General features: G+C 35.2%; 1 protein-coding gene across 20 annotated transcripts; it reads left to right on the top strand.

Annotated features, from left to right (window-relative positions):
* Positions 1-1,923: 1,923 nt before the first annotated feature.
* LOC103704467 (uncharacterized) lies at positions 1,924-22,076 on the top strand. Of its 20 annotated transcripts, none has more exons than XR_005513503.3 (16): positions 1,929-2,108; positions 2,233-2,310; positions 4,585-4,634; positions 4,763-4,816; positions 5,957-6,009; positions 6,470-6,542; positions 7,992-8,053; positions 9,556-9,624; positions 10,881-10,986; positions 11,225-11,295; positions 13,197-13,297; positions 15,650-15,745; positions 16,770-16,848; positions 19,052-19,097; positions 21,412-21,511; positions 21,653-22,076. XR_005513503.3 is itself a non-coding variant. In XM_008787762.6 (16 exons), the coding sequence occupies exons 1-16, from the start codon at positions 2,040-2,042 to the stop codon at positions 19,707-19,709; spliced, it is 1,164 nt and encodes a 387-aa protein (XP_008785984.4). In that variant the 5' UTR covers positions 1,929-2,039; the 3' UTR covers positions 19,710-19,729. The 20 variants fall into 20 exon arrangements, 12 of the variants coding, with proteins under 12 accessions (XP_088564203.2, XP_088564202.2, XP_008785984.4 ...); XR_603624.5 differs by having other exon boundaries at positions 21,379-21,511; XR_003385242.4 differs by lacking the exons at positions 21,412-21,511; positions 21,653-22,076 and adding exons at positions 19,426-19,480; positions 19,597-19,729.
* Positions 22,077-23,909: the final 1,833 nt, after the last annotated feature.

Raw genomic sequence — 23,909 nt, 5'->3', positions numbered from 1 at the left:
GCTAGACGGGCCTAGAACCAGATTTATAAAGTTGGGTCAGGCCTAGACAAAAATTTAAGCCCGACAGTCGGGCCGGGCCGGGCCTGGGCATAGCCATCGGACCTACTTTCTGCTGTAGAGTCCGACCCGAGCCCGGCCCGGCCAGAGTTTTGATCAGCTCTACGTGCACCCTCACTTGTGCTGCAGCCAACCTTTCCATTCTTTAATTTAAAGCTGATCATAGGCTGGGCTGAAGCATAGAAAGTGTCGTATTGTAAATAGACTCGGTCTGAAGTTTGACTAAAAGAAATATATATAGTTTAGGCCCGAGCCTTGGTCCATAATCAGCTCGATTTTAATTCCAAATCTTCACAAATACCTATACATTGGCCACAATAGGCTTGGCCTAAGATTCTCCTACTCAGCACAGTATTACATGATAACTTGCCCCAATTCCATCTCCATATAAACAACAAAATGCATTGATGAGCATCCTCATGACAAACACAGCTATAATCATTGTCAATATTAACTTTCTCCATGATAAGTGATTTATAGACAATTGGCTTTAGGAGACACACCAGTGCCCTAATATTGCATGTCCTTCCAACTTGGGCTACCCTTTGAATGTCAAAATCTTGCAAGCCACCTATGGAGGGAAAAGTTGATAAAACTTACATCCCAGCCACCTGAAATGGCAATCAAATAATTCACTTTCCGCTCATCCCTCACCATATCCATGCTCAATAAAAGCGATAGTTATTGATGATAGAGCACCACCATGTGTTGTGTGATGTTGTCCCCAGGGGTAACCACCTATCAAAATTGATCTTTATAGCACGATTACGGTCATATTGCTCGTCAAGCTGGTGAAGACCATCGTGGAAGGATATAACTGCTCCAACTTTCCACAAAGCTTTATTTCAATTAAAAATATAGCAAATTAATTTTTTTTTTTATTAAAAAAATTTACCCTTTTAAATATTGAATTTTATATAAATATTTTTTTAAAATTAATATTTATATATATATATCTTATATTATAAAATACTTGTTTTACTATTTTATTTTTTTATATAGCTTGAGTTATATAGCTTGAGTAGTAAAGTCTTGTGCCATGAATGCATAAGCATGTAAAGAGTACATGTGTTGAGCTACTAAGGAAGTAATAACTTCTAAAGAGGCTAGAGCAAGACTTAATTAAAAATGAATCGAATTATTGATTGTGTCATAAAGACCCTTATGCAGATCCTAAAGGACAAATGATTGATTTACCCATTCAAAACAATTTACGCGAAGGGCTTCAGTTTTACCAGGGGCATACGGCATTACCGATCGAATAAGCAGTGATTCCTGCTTGGCACTTGCTACAGAAGAAGCAGCAGTTTAGTTGGGCCTTCGTAAGGTCTAGTTCCAGAGCAAGGTCAAAGGTAAAGTGCCGGCTCAAGGAAAAGGGAGGAATCCGATAAGCCGCCTTGTTCCAGTCCTTTAGAGAAGACCACACGGGACTGAAGTCACTTCAGGGGTTAGTCATAGGAGTCGCATTAAAGCCCCTATGGAGGCTTCTTGCTAATGCCCTACCATAAGAGCAATAAGCCAGTCACAGGCAAGCAACCTCCTGAGTCTTTAACTTCCGTTTTATATATGTACTTACCTCACGCTATTAAAAGATTTAACGGTTTCAAATTAAAATGACTATAGTATCTTAACAAATATATATATATATATATATATATTTATAAAATAATCATGATAAAAAAATAAAAAAGTAATTTAAAAATTTATTTTATTTTTAATTAAAATAAATTTGGTTTTTTAATAATATTAGAAAAACAGTTATATTAGAAGTATTTGTAAAAAATAATATTTTATGAAAATATATAAATAAATATAAATTTTTAAAAAATACCTACATAAATTTAAAATTTTAGGAGAGTATTAAAAAAAACCTTATTATAATTAAAAGCTTGGAGCTAAGGCCGTCCTTCTCCTCGCCTGCCGACGACATCGCGAGGTGAGGCCGTTCTTGTCGGAGCAGCGCTGTTCGCAGAGCCGGAGCGATGTCTTACGATTTCCCGACCGCCTTCCCAACGGTCCGAGCGATCAAAATCTCGTATTCGGAGCTCAAGGTAGTCAAGATTCGATCAAGAAGATAACCTTCATGAGTTTCGATTCATCCTCTCTCTATCTATCGTTATGATGATATGATGATGTCTGTGGTGTTCGTTCCGTGATGGGTTTCGATGGGATCAGGAGAAGGAGGAGGATTTGTCTGCCAAGATCGAAGAAGGGTTCGGCCCGAGTGGGCTTGGCCTCGTCTCAATCTCTGATGTATGGTTTGCGCTTCCTTAAAGCAAATTCTTTGAAAAAGATCCAGTTTCAGTGGTCAAGGCGTGATCTTTAACGATTCTTAGTTTTTTCCTTTTTTTTTTGGTGATTGGATGCATGTTGGTTTTTGCAAGATCCGTGTTCTTCTATTCTTTTCTTTTTTCCTTCTCTATCTTTTGCTTTTGAACGCCAACATATTAAAGGATTATCTGTCTTACTGGGTGAAGAATTTCCATCTAAATTTTGATGTGTTCGCTACCTTGATTTCTTGAAAGAATCTGTTTGTTCAAGGGAAATATGGTTGTTATTGAAAAGAAATGATAACACCTCCTCTTTGCTTGTTTAGGTTTAGGGTCTAAATTACGTTTCTTCGGTTTACTCATAAATTTCATATTATTAGCGATCTGGCACGTTTAGCAAAAACAACGTGAATCAAAGTAAGGTACGGTGAGATTATATATTTTATATTTTATATTTTATAGTTTATTCTTAATTGACTTAATTGTGCAAACAACAAAAATATGAACAAAAAAAAATTTAATATAATTAACAAAACTTAATTTAATAAATTAATTAATGTAAAACTAAAAATTATAACATGTGGATCGCTTGCAAAATATAATAAATGCTTAAAAGATAATAAAATAAATAATAATAGAAGTGAAAAAACTAAACATAATAAAATCATAATACAAATATAGCGAAACTATACAAAATAAAAAGTAAATGCCCAAATAAAAATAAAATAAAATACATAAAGGATTAGATAATAAGATACAAATATATCGAAACCAAAACCAAAGATTTAACAGAAATTGTGAAACACCATGGAGAATTAAAATTAGAAAGTAAGTTAAATATAATAGAATAAAATAAATTAGAGATATTAATTAACTGATATGATAATCAAAATAGTTACAACATTATATATAAGAATAACAATAAAAATAGATCAATGAGCAAATAATATACCAAAGTAGATATGATATAATGAAAAATAAAAATAATATAAAATAAAGGATAGAGTTAAACATAAAATTATAAAAGTAATCATAAAAGGACAGACATGATTAATAAAACTAAAACATGAAAAATCATGGCAAATATACAAAATACAAATTAATTACAACAATGAAGTGTAAATAAGAGAAAAATAAAAATAATTAATATAATTATAAAATAATATATAATTAAATATAAAATAAATATTTAAATAATTAGAGGTTGAGGGTGTAGCACTTGAGAGGGGAGGTTGGGAAGTTGGGGTATTGGGCTAGGAGAGAAAGGGGAGGATGAGGAGAGTGAAAACGTGAGGGAATGGGAGGGGGAGAGGAGGGAGCCGAGAGGGAGGAGAGATGTAAGAGAGGAGGAGAGGGGAGATGTAAGAGAGGAGGAGAGAGAGAGGACATGAGGGAAGGGGGCGGGAAGAGATAGACAGAGTGGGGAGGGTGGGCGAGCGGGCATGAGAGAGCAAAACTTGAATGCCTGAAAAATTGAGATATTTTTGTTCGGAGAATAAGATAGACTCCAATCTTTTGTATTTAAGTAGAATTTGTGAGAGAGTACTATATGTTTAGAAAATCCTTAAAAAAAATAATCAAATTTGATTTGACTAAGGAGAGAGGTAAAGCCGTACATGTGCTTAACATGAGGGAGATTAATTAATGTATCTTTTAAGATGAGAGGGCATTCTTGGCAGAAAAAATGACCGACAAAATCAGAGAGGAGCATTCCTTGAGTTTGAAACTGCCATTTTATATGTACTATAGATTAGAGGGTCAATCCAGAATTTTGATGTTGGCTTTGTGAGTTCTTGTTATTGGAAGACTCTATTGTGTTAAAAAGAACCTAAGATTTGATAAGCTTTCAGTATTATTGTTGCAGATTAAAGACAATCCCGGCAATTTCTGATGAATTTGCTTCAAACCTAGTTCTTTATTATGAATTAGTACTCTGGCAACATAATCCTTTCATTTATTGTCAAGCCCCCTCTTTACCATCATCATTTCGGACCTCCTTTTATGTCCTTTTCCAATCTCTCAAAAGTTAGCAAGTTAAAGCTTAGTCGTTATTATACAGTTAAAAATTCTACTTCAACTTCAGTCATGTAAGTATAGAATAAATTGTTCTTTTAAATATATGTTGTTAGATTTTGGATTTTGTTTAGTATCACAAGAAAATTCGTTCAAGAATTGGACTACTTCCCGTTCTCCTTGCATCTTGTTTTTCCATCTTATTGGGATGTCAGGCTATTCTATCTCCTTTCGTGTGTTACAGGTTCCTGGTTATGCTCTGTTACGTCAAAATCTTCTATGTCTTTCAGCCAGGTAGGGATGTTTAAAATGTTTTACTAAATTCTCCTTGGTTTCTTTCATTTGGGTGGTTTATATATTGGACACTAGAAAGTAGAGGTCTAAGCTGCTGATGTTACTGACAAGATATTCTCTGATACCAGATTAACAAGCCTGCCTGAAGATGTAAAGGAAGGTCTTGAAGACCCAGTTAGCAGGTAGTTGATTAATGTGCTGCCGTTTGACTTAAATGGAATTGTAAGATCAAATGAATGTCAAATTGTAAGAGAATTACCTTGGATGTTGGAACCGTAGTTTGTCCAGACTGAACAATCTGGCTTCCTTGAAAAATGTTTGTTAGAAATGTTAGTCTCTTAATATGAATTCTTAATTATGCTCCTAATGAAGATTGCGAAGAAAATATATGAACAAAAAATTGATGTGCATTTTAAATATTGAATGTGGCAAAGTTTGTTTCTCTGTCCTTTAAACCTTGTGCATAAGTATTATTTCCACGCAGATATGCATGAACTTTGATGGGTTTCTGATATTCTAGAGTTATAATTCCTATCAGAATGACAAGTCTTTTTTGCAATGTATTTATCCTTATTGTTATTGAATGATAATTTACAAGGTAATCTTCCTCTAGAGAACTATGGTATAACATTTCTTGAATCCACCCCAGCAAACATGATATTATTAAGCAGTGCACTTGTATGTTGCAAAATCCATCATCAGTCCTCACAGTCCTAGCCTCTACCTTATTAGATGGTTTCTAACCTATCATCTTGGATGCCAATGACCCTAAGAAGACATGATGAATGATGATATTTCACAACTTTGCTGATATCAGATGGTTATGCGCTTTCCAACAAGCTGCGATCATGTCAAGTTACAGAATTTACCTTCCTTGAGGAAGCTGTGAACAAAAAGCAATGTTTTTGGTTCCAGCTTGCAAACCAGCAGTAGTTTACTGTTAACAATTTAATATCTCCTCTTTCAAGTATCAAAAAGGGAATTTTTATAACAATGAAGTTAATTTAATCCATGATTCCCCATGCGTAAAACATTTTCCTTATAGGACTCCCTTGTTTTATGGTGTTTTCGTATTTATCCTTGTTTTGTTCTGCTTGGTATCCAATTTGTTTTCCTAGTTACATGTATCTCGATAGATATGTGCACATTTATATACTCACAAAGCTTTGCCATTATGCCAAGGTGCAGTATGTGTATGCCTCTTTTATTTCTTCCAAAACTTTTAAAGGTTGTGCAATCCATGATGACTTGACTTCTGTTATTGATGCCATGGTACCAATGTTTCCGTCATTTCTAATGATATTTTGTTTCTAATTCTTTAGATACAATGTAGGATGGAGTTTTGGAAAAGAGAAGCTGAAAACAGGCAAGCATGGTAAGCCCTATCAGTCTTCAAATCCTTTTAGATCAGTAGGCTTCTCTAATTACATTTGTCAAGGAGTATGCATCATTTGAGACAGCCTCATGACTTGTTGGAACTGAAGATTTCTGCATTATTTATATCTTCATAGCATCAATGTTATGTAGCATAATCTTCTTACCTATAATATGAGAAAATGCATGCACATACATGTATGCAAGCACGTGAAACACATACTTTATTAATTTTTTGTTCCAGATAAAACATGCATCCATATGAGGTAAAAGTTGACATGATCCTGTATTCTGAAATTGTGATGAAAATGTTGGAGGACTTATATTATCGCTCTTCCATTGTAATTAATGCATTGTTACATACCCTTGTAGATAAACATGGAGCAGTTCTTATTTTTATGAATTTAAGCAGATCTTAAGCTGGCCATTTCCAATCTATTTTTTGATTTTTTTTTATGCAGATACCTTCAAATGCTCTTTCTACGCTAATCCTGTGGTAGACGTACCTGCAACTGATTCTTCCCTTATGAAAAGGTATCATGTTATTAAATGGATCTTCAGCTTAGTCTGCTGTCTATGGTTCCTTCACACAAACTTCTTGTATCCTAATACAATATAGTGGGTTTTAAATTCCCATGGATCTCTTAACTCTGAAGTTTTTCTCTTAACATACGAGTGATGCAAGACTAGTTATTCTGCTGAAGATATTATAATGAATGAAATCTAAAAATCTACTTAAAAGTGAAGATACTTGTGATTTTTTCTCAGAAACTTTGAGAAGATGATTAGATAGATAGACGAGAGAAAGACAAGCAGGTGCCGGATCAACCTTTTGCTTAGTTTTTGCTTCAAAAGATTGAAAAGACTCATTTCGCTGTGAAGGGTGGAATCCACAAGCCCAAGAAACTGACTTAGATCTCTTATTAAATGTAGAAGAAGCCCAAGAAACTGCTTTAGATCTCCTATTAAATGTAGAAGAAGGACAAATGTTGGAACAAAGAGGAATCTTTGATATTTCATTAAGTAATTCACCAGTGTACAAGTTTCAAAAACAAGCTTGATGCTATGATTTCCAAAAACATGATAAAGGGCTTCTTCTACTAGTACAAACTTGCATGCATTGGTCTTGAATTGTGATTCATGGAGGTGTTATGAAGAGTCTGGAATAAGGTAGAAGATGATGCCTTGTTATGGAGAATGGTGGAAGTTTCAAGAAGTGGTGTCATTAATGAGGTAGGTCAGCGGTGGGTAATAACGATCTAGGAATGAGATATATGGTCGGAGTGGTACTCGTTGAGTAATTCAAAATCCAAATTTTGTCATATGGTGGAGAATGGAGGAAAGTGGGCTGAAGTAAATATGCATGACTCACGTATATGCAAGTTGCAAAAATGACAGATGGTTCCCTACATGCAAAACTAGCTCCCACTACATGACAAATATTAAAAAAAATAAAATAAGCTAGTAACATGAAAAGAAATCAATGACTTCTAAAGATATGATTTAGCAAATATAACCTGCATTAAATTTCCCCTCAAAATCACTATTCAGCAATGGCATCCAAGCTAAAAGCCCACATTCCCTGTCTCTACTAACTGAACTTACACACTACCACAGACCATGGAATGACACATGATTCATTAAGTCATGCTTCACAAAACAAGAAGTGATTTTCATGTCTTTACTTTTTGACAACATTACCTCCACTTGGTAGATTATAATCTTACTTTTCTGCAAAGAGATAGAAAGGAAGGAACTTTAGAACTTACCGTGCATCATAACTTTCAAATGAATCGAGCACTTTGAATAAGCGGCCAAGATATTTTTATTGTTTTTTGTAATTGTCATGCATGGTTAATATATTCTCCCAAATAATCTTAATGACATTTTACATAGTTATGTCATGAGTTGTTAATAGTTACTAATTCCTGTATTTATGTGGTTCTCAGTATCATAATTTCTATAACTGATTGTGTTATGTAGGTACCCATTATACTGTCGACCAAATAGATGGCCTACCAATGCTTTGCCTGAACTTGAAATAGGTATGTAAGCATTTCTGTTGTCTGTCTGGAGGCTTATGAATTCTTCAGATTCCTAGCAAGTTGTATAATGGTAAGTTAAATGGTTATTTGAAAGCCAATCAGGAAGATATCTATCATTCTGCAATGTGTACTTCCTTCATGAGCATGCTGTTTTCATCGTTGTTCAGCATGTTTATAACTTATATGAATGCTTTGGTCTAGAACCACTCATGGTGCATCAGAGAAACATGATTTTGACAACTGCATTGCAATTAGATAAAGAATCAGATTTGGAAATCTAGAATTTGTTTTAAATGTTATAGTAAAATCCAATATGTGTGAATTTTTCCATTGATGGATTCCAGTTTTCATCTTAAAGATAATTTCAGGTCCATTATACTGATTTCCTATAGTTTTTTCTTTTTTTTATATCTCTGTGAGATCCTTTTTCCTGCAAAAATTTTGCATCAATGAATTTTCAGAGTACTTTAGAGTTCGGAAGAACTGATGTTTTAGGCACCAGAGAACTCAAGCAACCTCTGCATATGTTTCTTCCCTGTAATTTTCAACCAAACATATCAAATTGAGAAGAAAAGCAGTATTTCTAAGATTTGTATGGTGAAGTTAACTGAGGTAAAGCTGTGAGATAAATAGTGACTTGAGTATTAGTTTATTGTGTTTTGAAGGTTGTGGTGTTAATCATTCTACTCTGCCTGTTAAATTTTTCTGGTGAATGTGGCTCAGAAGGATAAGAAAATAAGCCTAACTCTACAGGAACCAAAATTCTTTTGTAGTTCTCATTGACAAAGCTCTTCAAGAAACTACCAAAAATTGGCCTAACCTTTGATGGTGTGGTCTGATTTTGTGTAGTGCAAATGTTTTGATTCCTCGATATGCTGGCAACCTATGACTCATCCATCTTGATCCAATTTTGCTAAGCCTATTCTCGTTACCGATCTTAATGCCATGCTTTCATATACTTTCTTACGGGAGTGATACCTGGTACTTGCACCAAGTGGAATACTGCAACTTTAATCATTCCAATGCATGGATTAGAAGGTTCAAATTTGACATGCTTTTTTCATATATATATATATATATATATATATATATATATATATATATATATATTCCAAGAGGACCCTTGAATAGGTGATGCACTTGAATTTTTTTCCTAAAGAGTCCACCTAATATTTGATGTTGTCATATTTGATAGTATCGACAACAAGAGAGGATAGATGAGCTGAATTTATTCTGCAGTAAGTGTTATTTAATTTTGACTGATAAAAATAAAGGTCTTAGTAAGGTAGACTCTGGTTTGTTGATCTGGCCTATGACAGTTGTGATGCTATCTTTTTATTGTTGCTACAAAATCATGATGATGTGAGCTGAGAACATGTCAAATGATTGTTAAATTAGTCTATTTGTTCAAATTATTTCTCCTATCATTTATTTGCAATTTCTGCATATATATAGATTATTGTGATATTGTTTATGACAGTTTGACTGTTGAGAATTTGTAGCATTCAAGTCTCTCGGCAAATTGATGCTGGATGTTGGGCTTCTATTGGCATATCACTGCAGTCGATATGGTATATTTTTCATGTTTGCAGCTCACAACTCTTTAATTGATTATAGCATATGCTTTCTTGTAGGTTGATCGTGAACTTCACTTCTAAGAAATATCAGTTTTGCTGACATGCTCACCTTAAACTTAGACATGTGTAGTCACTAAAAGTCTGCCTCTTTAACACTACCATTCAAAATATGTAGCAAGTATTAAGTAGCAGTGCATGAGATATTAATAGAATTGGATGGTGTTATGCAAGTGATTAAGCATATGATGGGGCATAAAAACCTTTGGCTGTTAGCAATGGAAGGAATATGCTAAGGAATGTTTGCAAGTAGTACCAGGGAGAACATAAAGGAAGATTAAAAGTGGAAAAAAGTGGGAGAACCAAGTAAATAATCCAAAAACTGGAGGAAGCAATAGTCATGAGATAGAAGGTGGATAAAGGGGACAGCCAGCACAAACAAAGGAAACAGTTCATCTAGCTCGGTTGGATAACTTCTCGAGTGCTTCTCACAGACCAGTGGGGCAGCAGGAGAGGGAGAGAGAGAGAGAGAAAGAGAGAGGGAGGGAGAGGAGAAAGGAAGGACAGATGTTAGATCTGACCTGCCTTACTATATTCACTTAATCTCCTGATTCTGTTATACATAATATGATTGATAAGTGATAAATGATATTTCACTTATATTTATTGGTAATTTTTTAATTTCATTCAAACTAGTGTGTTGGTAACAGTATCATATGCCCCATCAGACTTGAAAATATATCATTATTCACTAAAGTTTCATTGAAGACAAAAAAGTTTAAAATTTGAACCAAAAAAAAAAGAAACAAGAATAAAAGACCATCCCAAGAGTTGGGATGGTAGTGTCCTAGTATCGTATCATTTCGGGACAAAACTGGTATAGGAGCCCAGTAATCCTTGCTTGCAGGTGCATGCGTTTGTGTGTAGCTTATTCCCTTTCTTCTTTATGTATGAGGGCACATGCACAAGTTCATTCTTAAATATTGTGATGATAAGTTAAACATAGTGTTCATGTCTTGTGATCATAGAACTCATGTGTCAAGCTTTTTCCAAAAATGCCCATAAAATGTCAGGAAGCAATCTGTTAACATATTCCATATAAACTGATATCTCACTTTTTCCTTATGTCTGCATGAATCCTATTTGCTTATTATTAATTCTAAAGATTTTACGTGCCTATTTCTGATTAGTGCTCCTGAAGAAAATAAATTATTATCTAGATGTTATCTAACCTTTTCATGTACAATGGCCAGTATCAAAAGGTGCAAAAATGCATGGCAATGAAGACTTTGAGCACATACTACAACGTTCAAGATGCCACAAAGGTCGTTTGCTGTATTACCTTCCAGTTCAACAGAGGTGATTGTCTTTTCATAGATATAATAAATTTGCATAATTATGTCAAGGTTGTTATAATTATCAGTACGTCCCACACTGCATAACCAATCCTGAAGTTGTTTCCGGACACTACTACTATATTCCATGGTATATATATGTATATATTGATATATTGATCATAACTAAACTAAGGGATGCATAGATAGGATTAGTTTATCTTTGGTTCATTATTTCTGGAATATTTCTTGCTGTTATTCAGTGAATTTAAGGAAGGTGCTTGCTCCATGTCATCATGGTCTGACTGGCATACTGATTTTTGTCATCTCACAGGTAATACAATTTCTTAAGCATCATCACTCTAGAGAATCATATACTTTTCTTAATTGTTTATACTTTATTATAACCAGGACTATTCTTGATGCAGTTATGTATCACTATAAGTTTGTAAGCAAATGCAGAGGAAAACATGGAGACATTATTTTGATACGTAGCTTTTTGGAATGTATTTCCAAAATTTAGAAAACTTGTAAATTCATGTAAAGTGACATTCTAGCATCCATTTATTACTTCATTGGTGGAAACAACTATTTGGAGTCATTGCTTGGTAAATATTTTGTTAAGGAAAAAAAGAACATTAATATTGAATTTGGAGATAAGTCTGTGTAAAGGTTTTTCATTTTCTTCATTTTTGTAATTTTGACAAGACAAACTTCAGCTTGTTTGTCATCTTGTTATGGCTATAAGATGGTAGAGTTTTTTTTTTTTTTTTAATGTAAAAGTGAATAGACTGGGCTTCCACAAATTATAGTATCATTGGCTTAATTGACACCATGGTCCATAGAGTTGAGCACTATGGCACTTCGTTCTACTTCTATTTAATATCGAATCTTTGACCCACTAAGTTTTGTGTTTGAAGGATGACGAGTAAGCTAGTCAACTTCTTAGCCAACCAATCCTATCTCAGCTGGTTGGCATCCCTCTCCCGAGTGGAGAATCAGAATTTGAACCCTCATGGTGGGCACCCCCTACTGTTTCTCAGATAAAGAAAAGCTAGTCAGCTTCTTTTTTTTGGGGCAGGTGGCTATGCGCATGTTTTATGATTTTGTAAGCATTAGTGACTGCCTTTAGGTTAAAGTTTAATTTTATAGGGTGGTTTGGGCTCACTTGAGAAGTTGGGAGAGTTGTGAAAATAGCTCCATCTGTAATGATATTTGGAATTTTGAAGGTGAAAAGAGAAAATAGAAAGATGCTAGAGGATCTGCTCAATAATATTGTAGTATTTTGCTTCCTTTCAAGAGGAAAATTTCTAAACCTTTTCAGAAAGTGAATAGATTGACATTCGTGAACTTGTATGCAGGTTTTTTAACTGAAAAGCTTTGCAGACCACCCCCCACCCCCCTCGCCTTTAGAAAAATGTTCTAGAAGTATCAACCTCAATTTTGACTGAAGTTCTATAGACAGCAATTTTTAACATAGGCAGGGCCATGAGGGTTCAAGATGGTTTAATCTACTTGAAGTGTCTGGCCTGATCAGGCTTCAGAGAGAATTAATTAATCAGAAAGTAATGCACTTAATAGCAGCTTACAGACAGCAGGTATACTCTCTCTCATATGAAAGTGGAGGGCTCTTGGGATGTTATTAGTTTGGCTGATGGAGCAAGACTTCGTAGGAGGCTTACTTTGGTTGTCCATTGGATCATAAGTTTCCTTAAGTCATATTTAGGCAATGTTTGTTGGTTAGCAGATTCTTATCTCAAAATCTCCTTATTCATGTGCCTGATCAGCATCCCTTTTTAATTATACTGTAACTCTCCATAATACACATGCCCAGTACAAGCATGCCAAATTAGCACTGCTTTTTGGCCCAGAGCTCTGAAAAAAGAGGGGAAAAACTGCTATTTATCGTTGTCAAGTTTTTGTTGGTGCTGCTTGATGATAACTTTTTGCTTTTATGTTTAGTGCCTTATTCGGAATTTAAACATACATTTGATTTCAGTTCTACTAGGTTATCCATTCAAAGCATGCATGTAATTAGGTTAACATAATGGTATTTTCTGTTAGTCTAGCAAAAGCCAAAAGGTATATCACAAACTCATGACATTTAGTATGCTCTGATTGTTCTTTTCTTTGTTATTCAAGCTCATCTTTCATGATATATATTAGCGGTTCCAGTATATCAATCATTATTGAGTCTTTGAAACTCTAATTTCTCTTATTAGAATTTTATTGCAGGTCTTACCAGTGGCATGTATATGAGAAATAATGAAAAGATCACTTGCCCAGATAGTGCTGCTGGCCTTTATATTAGAATGCGAAATGATCAGATTGTCAGAGTAAGGTTTTGCTTTTACTTTCTTTCTTTCTCCAAAAACAATGGATGTGTAATTGCAAACTAGGTGTCATGTATATTTACTTGTTCTTCTAAAGAGGATGTTGTTGGAGAATGGACTGATTAACTTTTCGCAATATCACTGTTATAATATGCTTACATTGTGGACCAAAAAAATAGGATCAATATCTTTGTTTATTCTTTATAAATTGTTGTTCAACATGGTATACCTTTCTTCTTTACTTTTCAATAGCACCGATAACCATGTAGAATTAATGTGCCCTATGATACAACCTTGACTGCTAAACCATCAAACCTTGTCACAATAAGTATGTGCGGTTTGCTTTATGAGTTGAATATAGTTTTGATTGATAATAAAGTTTTTTTTTTAACTTATCTGTGTTCCTGGGCATTAAGTTGTAGTTTGATGAATTTTTTCTGCAAATTTTTTTGCCTCACTCTTTCAGACTATAAGAGCTAGTGAAGGGGAAAGACATCTTGTGAGTTGACAATAATATTATCATTGCTCACTTTACCGGCACTTTGCATATGTAAATTTTGGAGTGCTGAATGCTTTTGGAACTTAGGGAAATGCATATTGATTTTCCTGCCCACTCTAGTATTTTAGCGATCCTATGATAATCTGTAGCTGCAATTGTTTCAGATAATTCTTATTTTCAACTGACCATAGCCTGGCAGCATCTGATGCTTAGTTATTCTAATTTGCTTGATCACTTGGGAAATGCATATTGATTTTCCTGCCTTCTCTAGTATTATTAGCCATTTAAAATTGCCACAACTTTATCAACCTATGATAATATGTTGCTGCAATTGTTTCAGGTAATTCTCATATTCATCCAGCCATAACTTGGCAGCGTTTGATGCTTAATTATTCTAATTTGCTTGATCACAAGTGAACTGCATGTTGGTCGAAACTGACACGGTTCACTATCTAGTTGGGCTTAACAGGAAAAGATGATGAATGACAGAATTAGGAATCCTGTATGAATGTTTGCTATATTAATTTCTTAAACATGCTAAATCTTCATGTCCTTTTATTCTAATTCTTCCTGAAATTGTTCATATGTTATTTAATTTATATAATTTTTAGACCAAAACCATGTTAACAAACTTTTTATAACTTAAGATAAAATTTGATATCAAATTATAAAAATATGTGAAAGTTCATTTACTTATACTACCCAAGTCAATCCAATTCATTGAATAGGTGAGAATTATAGATCACAAATTGCAGCATGAACCAAATGAACCGCCAAACTGTGGAGTGTGGACTGATGTATGTGCCTGCATATGTTTGAAGACACGCTCTACTTATTTGCTTTTCTCACTTCCTAATAGCAATCTATCTTACTGCTTTAGACTAGGCCTTTGAGCTGTATGATGTAAATGGTGAAATCATCATATATATTGCTGATTGCCAACACTTGACTTGTGCCTATGGATGTCAAAGCAACCTCTCCTGCCCTCCTTTTATTGATAGTTGCAGGAGCTTATAAATGTGCACAATGTTTCATGAGGTGCACTAGCTGCAAAGTTTGTGTCCCACAAAAAGGAGTGTAGTCATAATCCTTCTAAAATATTTCTGTAGTAAGTCTTGAAATTCTTTATGTCATTCCCATTTTTAGACTAGGTATGTTGGAGTGTATTCATAATCCTTCTGAAATCTTTCTGTAGTAAATCTTGAAATGCTATATTTCATTCCCATTTTCAGACTAGTATGAACTTTGCTGGCAGTGTTTGCCTGATAGATATCTAATTCTGTATCTAGAAATGCACTCCACCAATTTGGGTATTTTGTTGTTAAGTGTTTGTTGGGATTATGATAGATGTTTAGTATCTTGGCACTGACTTTGAGGTATGTAATTTACATGACGAGACTAGCATTAGGAGAATAGTTCCTAATTACAAGGTTTAGTTTCGAAATTGATCTTCTTTTCAGTGTCATGTTGACTTCTGGCATGGGCCATGGACTGACAAAGGCCACTTCCATACATTTCAATGTGCTAGGCTAAGTTGGTTATCTTATTGTACTCCTTTTAAAAAAAAATTGTATTCGTGCTATGACACCGTAAAGAGAACAAAGAAAAAGGTGTGATACTTGACTAGAGTTGTGAAGACTTACATGATGAAAGCTAAAATGTTGTAACTTGCACTAAAGTGTCCTTTGCTTGAATGGACACTCCAATAATCTGGCCCTAGTGCTGACACTTTTGGTAGATGTACACAGGACACTTTCTGGAGTGCCTTGGATAATCAGGTTTTGTTCAGTCCAAAAGTGTTGGCTGTCCATGATTTCTAGCTTCCTGGTAACACTGCTTTTTCTTTGATGCATCAGGTTGTCTTTGGAGAAGATGAAATAGCATATCAAATTTCTGACACTGCAGATGTACTATCAAGAGGTCGTCTCTGTGCAACTCCACATTCTGTTCAGGTACTCTAATCATTGTAATCCTTTTCTACTGAAAGTTTCTTCCCTTTCATTGATTAACTTTCAGAAGAAGAGGTAAAATACAATTACGGTTGTGAACGACCAGAGGAGGCAAAAAAACAGATATCTTTCTGCACACTTCTAAGCCGAATCAGTTATCATACTTTTTAACCTAATCAGTTGCCATTGATTGCATTATGAGTCTTTGGTGTGCATTAGAGTAAATAAATTGGCATACTAAAATCTCATGCATGCTTTTATTTTCTATCCACCTACCACAGACCCCCTAGTATCATGTCTTAATGTTCATATAAGTAAATTTTCAACTGCCAATATCAGTATCAGTTGAGTGCTTAATTTGATTAGTCATATTTTTGCATATATTACTGAGAGACAATAATGTCTTCAGCAAGTCTGAAAATTATTGGTACCTGAATTAACAGCTTTGATACCTAGCAGGAAGTTAACTTACTACAGTATCAGTCAGGAAAGACAATTCATCAACACTCTTCTTATTGAAAAAAAACTTTTTCTACATCTGTTTATGAAACTGTGTAAAAAGTTCTATGCAGCCTGTGGATACATAACAAATAATGGGTTTTATATCATATTACCAGCTTAAATTGTTGAGTTGGTAATTCCTTTCCAACTTGCCTATACCTTATTCTATATAGAGAATTTCTGAACTCTTTTGAGAATATACAAATAATGGGTTTTATATCATATTAGCAGCTTAAATTGTTGAGTTGGCAATTTCTTTCTGACTTGCCTATACCTTATTCTATACAGAGAATTTATGAACTCTTTTGAGAATATTAGTGTATATTTCTCCATATATTGTTAAAATTATCTCTCTATTTACAACACTCGACAAAATTGAACTAAACAAACTGTGTTATTCATTAAATTGCATTGGCAAACTTTCAATTATTTGTTCTTACTGCATAGTTTTATACTTACCAATCAGAAAAATGAACTGGTCATTTCCTTCTTAAAATCCCTATTGCTTTTATCTTATGTTTTTTAGTTGTTGGATAGGCACCTAAAGGAGAAAAGGCTTATGGGGTTGGACGCTCAACTTTTGTCTTGTTTATCCAACCTGACTGGTATGTTCCAATTTTTGTTGGAGTGGGGGCGCGTTCTTCTGATAGACTATAGAGCAATTTGTCTGCGATGTCATAGACATGACTTTCTAATTGTTTTATTTGATTGCACTACTAATGCCCAACCTATGGGCTGCCTAATGAAATATGAAAATCAGAGCAGCATATGAGTCCCACTTACCCAATGGCCTTTTAGAAGCACTCTGCAGTGTTCTATGACCCAGACGGGTCGACCATGTCGACCCACCCGACCTGGTACAACTCAAGGGAATTGGGAATTATTTTAAAAGAAAATGTTCAACGGTTGAACCGCTTGACCCAGTTAGTACAACTCAGATTCCACATATCGGGGTCTGGATCATAGGCCAAAAGACGAGCATAAAAATCTGAAAAAATGATAATGAACTTGATTTTCAAACCAGTGAACCTTTGCACAATTACTAATCTCCCAGCTGCCAAGACTTGATGTTTGTTTTATTATCATGATTTATTGTACTTATGTTGTCTCCATTATTAGATCGAAGAATTTTAAATAAGTTGTGATATTTGAATAATCCCTTTTTTCAATAAAAAAAATAAGTTCCTTTTCCCTTTTGTAGAAAATGAAAAAAATATATTTGTTTATTCTTTTGGATGTTTTCAGAGCCTTATTTTTTTAACAAATTAAAATATCAATGAGTTTCACATATTTTCTTATATTATATTCCAATTTAAAAATAAGATGATTGAATTATTGTTTTACTTTTTCATTTTCTGCTATTTTTATTTTTTAGATTTTTTTACTATTTAGTGATATTTATTCGTTTTTCTGTTTATGATGTCATGAGCTATGGAGTGACCTGTGGTTGAACTATTGACCTGAAACTGAGTAAATAAAATGGATTTGTCTGGGTCAATTGGTTCCGAACACTAGTACTCTATGTGTGTGCACATGTGCATGTGCATGTGTGCGCATGTGCGCATGTGCACGCGTATGTGTGCATGTGTGTGTGTTCCATTTGCAGGTTCTTCTGATAGATTGTAAAGTGATTTATCAATATGTATGTGTCCTAATAGCAGATTCTTTTGATAGATTGTAGAGCGATTTATGTATGATGTGTTCTAATAATGGGTTCATGTGATAAGACTGCAGAACAATTTGTCGGTTATGTGCATGTGCAATCGAGTCTGTGATATGTGTGTGTTCCAATAATGGATTCTTTTGACAGACTCTATAGTGATCTATCTGTTATGTGTGTATAAGGTATGTCGTCTCGGTACTGGGCTCTATAACGGTGCCACCCTGTTACTGTATGGGTATGTCTGATACAGAGGCCAGTTCGGCATACGGAGTATTAGTACGTCCTCCGCACGGCGTACCAGTACCGAGCTGGTACGATACAATATGCTCTATACTGTTCGGTTCAGTACGGTTTGTCATACCTTGTGTGTGTATGTGTTCCAATAGTGGGTTCTTTTGATGGACTGTAGAGCAATTGTCTGTGATGCGTGTGCGTTTTTCAAAAGTGAGTTCTTTTGATAAACTATAGAGCAATTTGTCTATGATGTATGTATGTGTCCCAATGGTGGGTCTTTTTTTTCGATAGATTGTGATGTCATAGACGTGACTTGCTAATATTTTCTTTCATTACAATACTAATGTCTGACCGATGGGAAACCTCATGAAATATGAAAGCCCCACTTACCAAACAGCCTTTCAGAATTTCTCTGAATGTATGTTTTTCTGACTTACCAAATGGCTTTTCAGAAGTCCTGTGTGTATGTGATAAAATATGCATAGATTCACACCTTCTACAGTGAGCTTGGAACGGTATGCAATGGCTATATGCATGGAAGTTCTGAATGACACAATGTATCAAATATTTTAAGTGGTCTACATGTTCTGGTCTGCTCTTCTAGTTTGGACTGTACCTGAACTTACAACTATGTGCCTCTTATTCCTAAAGTGGCTTTTATATTTATCAAATTAAGTTTTGAATCTATGCTAGCAACCACTCAGTTCAGGCTGAGCTTTCACAGGTTTCCTATGCTGAGGTTGATGGCACCTATTACATTAGTTGAATATAGATGTAAATTATTTTTTTTTTTTTGATACACAAAGTTTGAACTTTGTAAAAAATAATGCTGATACATTTTAGGATCCGTTTTAATTAAACTGGTCAGGTTAATTACTAAGTGCTTGCAATTTACAATATTTATTTTACAGGGATGAGATTCTTAACTTTCCTGAAGAGATACCTCATCATCTGAAGGTGCGTGATCAAAACCTTAATCTCATGCTAATTAGCATGCTATATCATATTGTAGTATGTTTCTGATATGAATATTATATTGTAGTGAAAACCTCATTTTTCTTTATTTGAACCCCTCTGAATTTGCACAATTACTTTCTCAAACACCTGAACTGTGACCACTAACATGTTCACAGTTTTGATAAACTGCTTTAAGTGTTTATTGATGTTTTTGTTCTTTCATGAAGAAATGGGTTTCATAAGCCAGATTCTTTGTCATTGGATATTTCTTCCTCATTCTGTTTAAACTCGTGTCCTTTATTTTGCTCATTGCCAAGTTTCTCTGCAGTTGGTCTCACCAAATGAAACTCTGACTTTCGGAGAGTATTCTATGAGACGCCTTGGTGAATTTTACGATTAATTTCACAAGAATATTTTTCATGATATACAGTTGACAATGTGTATACAGTTGCCTATCTAGTGGCGACTCTGTTCTTAATCTCCTCTGTTGCTTGTACAGATGCCTGCAACATACCCGAGCACAAAAATTTATGGGATTTGTATATCATGGCAGTTCATAATCCTTGTAACCTTGCTAGAAAGCAAAAATTGGTTTCTATACGTGTCTTTTAGCGTCTAGGCTTTCTTAAAAATATTGTTAGTGAATGACCAACTTATTGCTCTGATAACCAAACTACAGAATCAACCGAACACACATCTGCTAGCACTTCTGCTTATGTGCCAACTAAGGTGCAAGATATACATGCAAAAGAGACGGCTTTATTAGCGACATTTGTGAGGCTACAGCATACTGAAATATAGGGGGACATTGAGTTGGCTATGGTTCAGTTAGGCCAGCCTTTATTATTGAGGCCCTAAACTTGGCTGCTAAGAGGTCAAGGCTTCTTTGACCAAACTCATTGGTAGTTGGGCTAGAGCAATCTCAAGTGACTCACAGGAGGTGAGTTGGGAATAAGAGGAGAGGAGGAAAGTTGAGAAGGAGACACTGGAGTGATGGACAACAATGGGTATTAGCCAATATGGTTTGGTGTTCCGTGCATTGAGTTGAGTGTTGGAGGGGTTGGTTGGCCAACAGAGATAAGGAGTAATGGAGGGGAAGGACCGAGGAGACGGGTTATCAATTGATCTGAGAAGCTTGAGCTTGCCTTGAACAGACAATATGAGATTAATTGAACCGATCTTGAACTTGGTTCACAAGCTTGAAGTTAAACTAGCATATATATATATATATATATATATATATATATATATATATATATATATATATATATATATATATATATATATATATATACACACACATATGCTAGTTTACATATATATGCACTACTGTATGAAAGCTTCTTCGATGGCTTAGTTAAACTATTCTGCTTTACAAAACGATAATATATTTCATCATATATTTGATTATATTTAATATATATTTAATTATCTTAATCACTTTCTAAATTCAAATTTGAACTGTGCTTGAATCAAATACGATTCAAACTTGATACAAGCTCAAATTGATTTCAGCTCAATTCAAAGCTATCAAGATGATTGAATGCTCAAGCGACAAAATTAAGTTAAATTTGGCTCTCTCAGACAGTAAGCAAATCGAGCCTGATGCTAAAATTCAGGCTCAAAAACAATATGAAGCCAAGCTCGATCAAGCTCAACTTGATTACGCGAGGTGGAGGAGAGGGAAGATGAGGCAGAGAAGATAAGATAGAAGTGAATATAGATAGGGTGAGAAGAGAGACATGGCTACATCTGTTAAAATCTAGGAGCATATCCGATTAGTTCAAATTCAGATATGGATGATCTCAGATGAAGAGTGATATTTGGTGAAGATGACCTGTAATGTCTTTCTTTGAGAACGTAGACGGATGAGAGCCTGGCCGAAAAATCTCGGTGAGGGTGGGATCGAACTCATGTCTGCTGTATCCAAATTATCGGCAGTAAAACATAGTGTACCCTTTGCTCATACATCAGGTTGTTCCCAAATTGTTGATTTTGTCCATTTGGAAAGAAAAGGCATCAATTCTTCTGCATTTGCATCTATTAGCATCCAGACACCCTGCATCCACACAGAAATCCACATCCAACCATTGAATCTTGCAGAGCAACATCTTTAAGATTTGAACCCAGAGCGAACATCGCATGAAGCTTCTCTTCAGCATTACTGCCTGAGATGTTTGTTGTGACAGCACTATACTCGCTGCTTGCAGCATGTTTCACTGTATGATAAATAAGAAAAATGTTGCCTTGTGGGATGAATCTGCTTTATCTTTCATTACAGGTCTGTTTCTGAGACAGTGGATATCCTTTGTAGATAGCCTGAGTGCACGTCGCACAGGGAAAGCTGGATTTCGGCAAAGGGTAGAAGTATGTGTTCTCGACAAGTCAAATCCACTGCAACAGGGGAAAGGCAGGTAGGTAAAACTTCTCATTTACCAGGTTCATGCACTGGGAGGGGAGCATTGCTGTTCCTTCTCGACATGGCTCGGTTGTTAGAAGACAGTGAGGGGGGACAGGTAATGGTGCGTGTTACGGATTTCTTTTTTCCACAACAGGTCCACTATCGCACGTGTGGCGGTGGAGATGGATCCCTAAACCGCATCTGCAGCGCGCCATAGATTTGTTGTCGATTCGGATGGTGCCGCGTTGTTCTTGTGTCAAAAGAGATGGTAAGGGACGCCGCACCAATTTGGCCCCATGGACGCAAAGCATGAGGGGAATCTACTCGGAGACCCACCACCTTTGTGGCGTGGCAGCCACTCTAGTGGCTTTTACAGGACTGCGGTCTTCGCTGGCTGGAGTACGATGTCTCATTCATTCATCGGTGTAATCTAGCCGAGCTGAGCCGAATAGCCAAAAGCTTTTGAGCTCGACTTGATTCAAAAGACTTGGATTCGAAATTTGGCTCGAAATTGATCAAGCTTTAATATCAAACTCGAATTCGACTCTATTAAAAATAATAATAATATTTGAGATTGACTTGACTTGACTCAAATATTAATTGCCTCATACTCGAGCTGGAGTTCAAGCTCGAATTTGAGCATTGGTGATAATTTTTAAAAAATATGGTTAAAACAAAATATTACATAATATTATATTTTAAAATATTAAATTTATAATTTTATAAATAAAATATAATATTATTAAAAGTATATATAGTCGATTAGGTCTGTGAGTTGAGTATTTTGCTATTTGAGTTCGATTCAAAAAACTGTTTGATTTACTAGAACTTAATTCAAGCTCGGTAATAGTCAAATTGAGCTTGAGCAACTTGCGAGCTGCTCGGCTCATTTGTACCTCCAGCTTGGTTCATAGTTGAAGAGAAATAGGAGAAAGGGTCGGCATCTAATTGTGTTACATATCTAAGACTTCAGCTAACTTAAACCCATGGGCTTTCCTTTTTTGAAAAAAAAAAAAATGTATCTATTTATTTGGGAATTGGAGAGCAGGTACTCCTTTTGGGAAGTAAGTGAGATCTATTCCCGCTCATCTGCTGTGGCTTTGGGTCAACGGGAGGCATGTACCCAGGTCCATGGATTCCTGAGTTCTTTATTTAAATAAAAAAACTATGATCTGACAAGGAGTTAATGCCGAGATTGTGGCGTTAAATTGTCACCACTTCGACTAACAGGATAAGCAATAAGGAATACCGGGATAATATCAAACAAGGCCACGACACGGCTCCGAACCCGTATCTTTTTATTTAAAAACCACAGCAACTGAAATCACCCCAAAAAAGTTAAAAAAACGCCACCATGTCATCAGGAAGATCCCGTGCCTAATCCACGTGTATAATTGACCCATAATGGCTTAATCAAAATGGAACTCTAAAACTATAGTATAAATTACTGAAATATATTTTGCACTCCACTCGTAATCCATCCCAGACTGACCATATCTACCCTGGATCGATGTCGATGTGCTGGTTCTAAACTTGCAGGCTCCTATAAAGTCATCGAAGGCAGCTCTTTGTTTCTTGATTAATTTTAACCCCGCCTGCCCCCACGCCCAAAACCCTCCAATTACGGCTCAAATAATTCCACAATGATTAGCATCCTTTATTGTAACTAACTCTCTTGTTCTGTGCACACAGAGTCGTAGAATCCAGCAAGCTGTGCTCGATTAGCTTCATCTCTTTATTGTAATAAAAAGTACTACATTAGCTTCTTTTTTTTTCTTTCTTTTAACGAAAAAGAGGAAAACAAAGCGGCTCTATTTTTATTAAAAAATAAAAATTATAAAAATTATTTATAAATAATTTTAAAAAATATAAAAAAATTAATAAAAAAATTCTAAAAAATAGTAATCTGTTAGTAGACTTGTTAAATTATTGAACAAGCTGATTAATCCTATAAGTGATTTAAAAAAAATTTGTATCGTTAATATGAAATCATATAAGTTTTGCATTAGACTTTTATATATATATATATATATATAATTGATTTTTGATTGAAAGGTATATAAAAATTTTTGCTTTTTTTTTTTAGTAAAACTGTCTTCCACAGGATTTTATAAGAAGAACAGCAAAGTCCGCTACTAGCTTTCAATCAACTATAGATTTGGTACATGAGAACTTAAAACGCTGGGATCAGAGGTTGGGATGGCTGCGGCTTGGGAATCAGGTGTTGAGGATGTGGGACCCCATTGGGTGTCGTTATCGGGATAGCGTGCGGTTAGGAGCGAGGCGCGGTTGTTGTAGGTCGGCAGCGGCGAGGGCGAGGGGACACGAAGTGGGAGGGGATGAGGTCGACACGTGGGATGTCTCCGTAGTGGCCCACGCGCACACGGGATGCTCTTTCGTCCTATTCCGTT

This window comes from Phoenix dactylifera, chromosome 12 (assembly GCF_051530095.1).
Source record: "Phoenix dactylifera cultivar Ajwa chromosome 12, Ajwa_hap1_PhDact_Kaust_v1.1, whole genome shotgun sequence".
NCBI lineage: Eukaryota > Viridiplantae > Streptophyta > Magnoliopsida > Arecales > Arecaceae > Phoenix > Phoenix dactylifera.
Note: the sequence above shows the minus strand (reverse complement) of the source record. Positions and strands in the feature narration are given on the sequence as shown.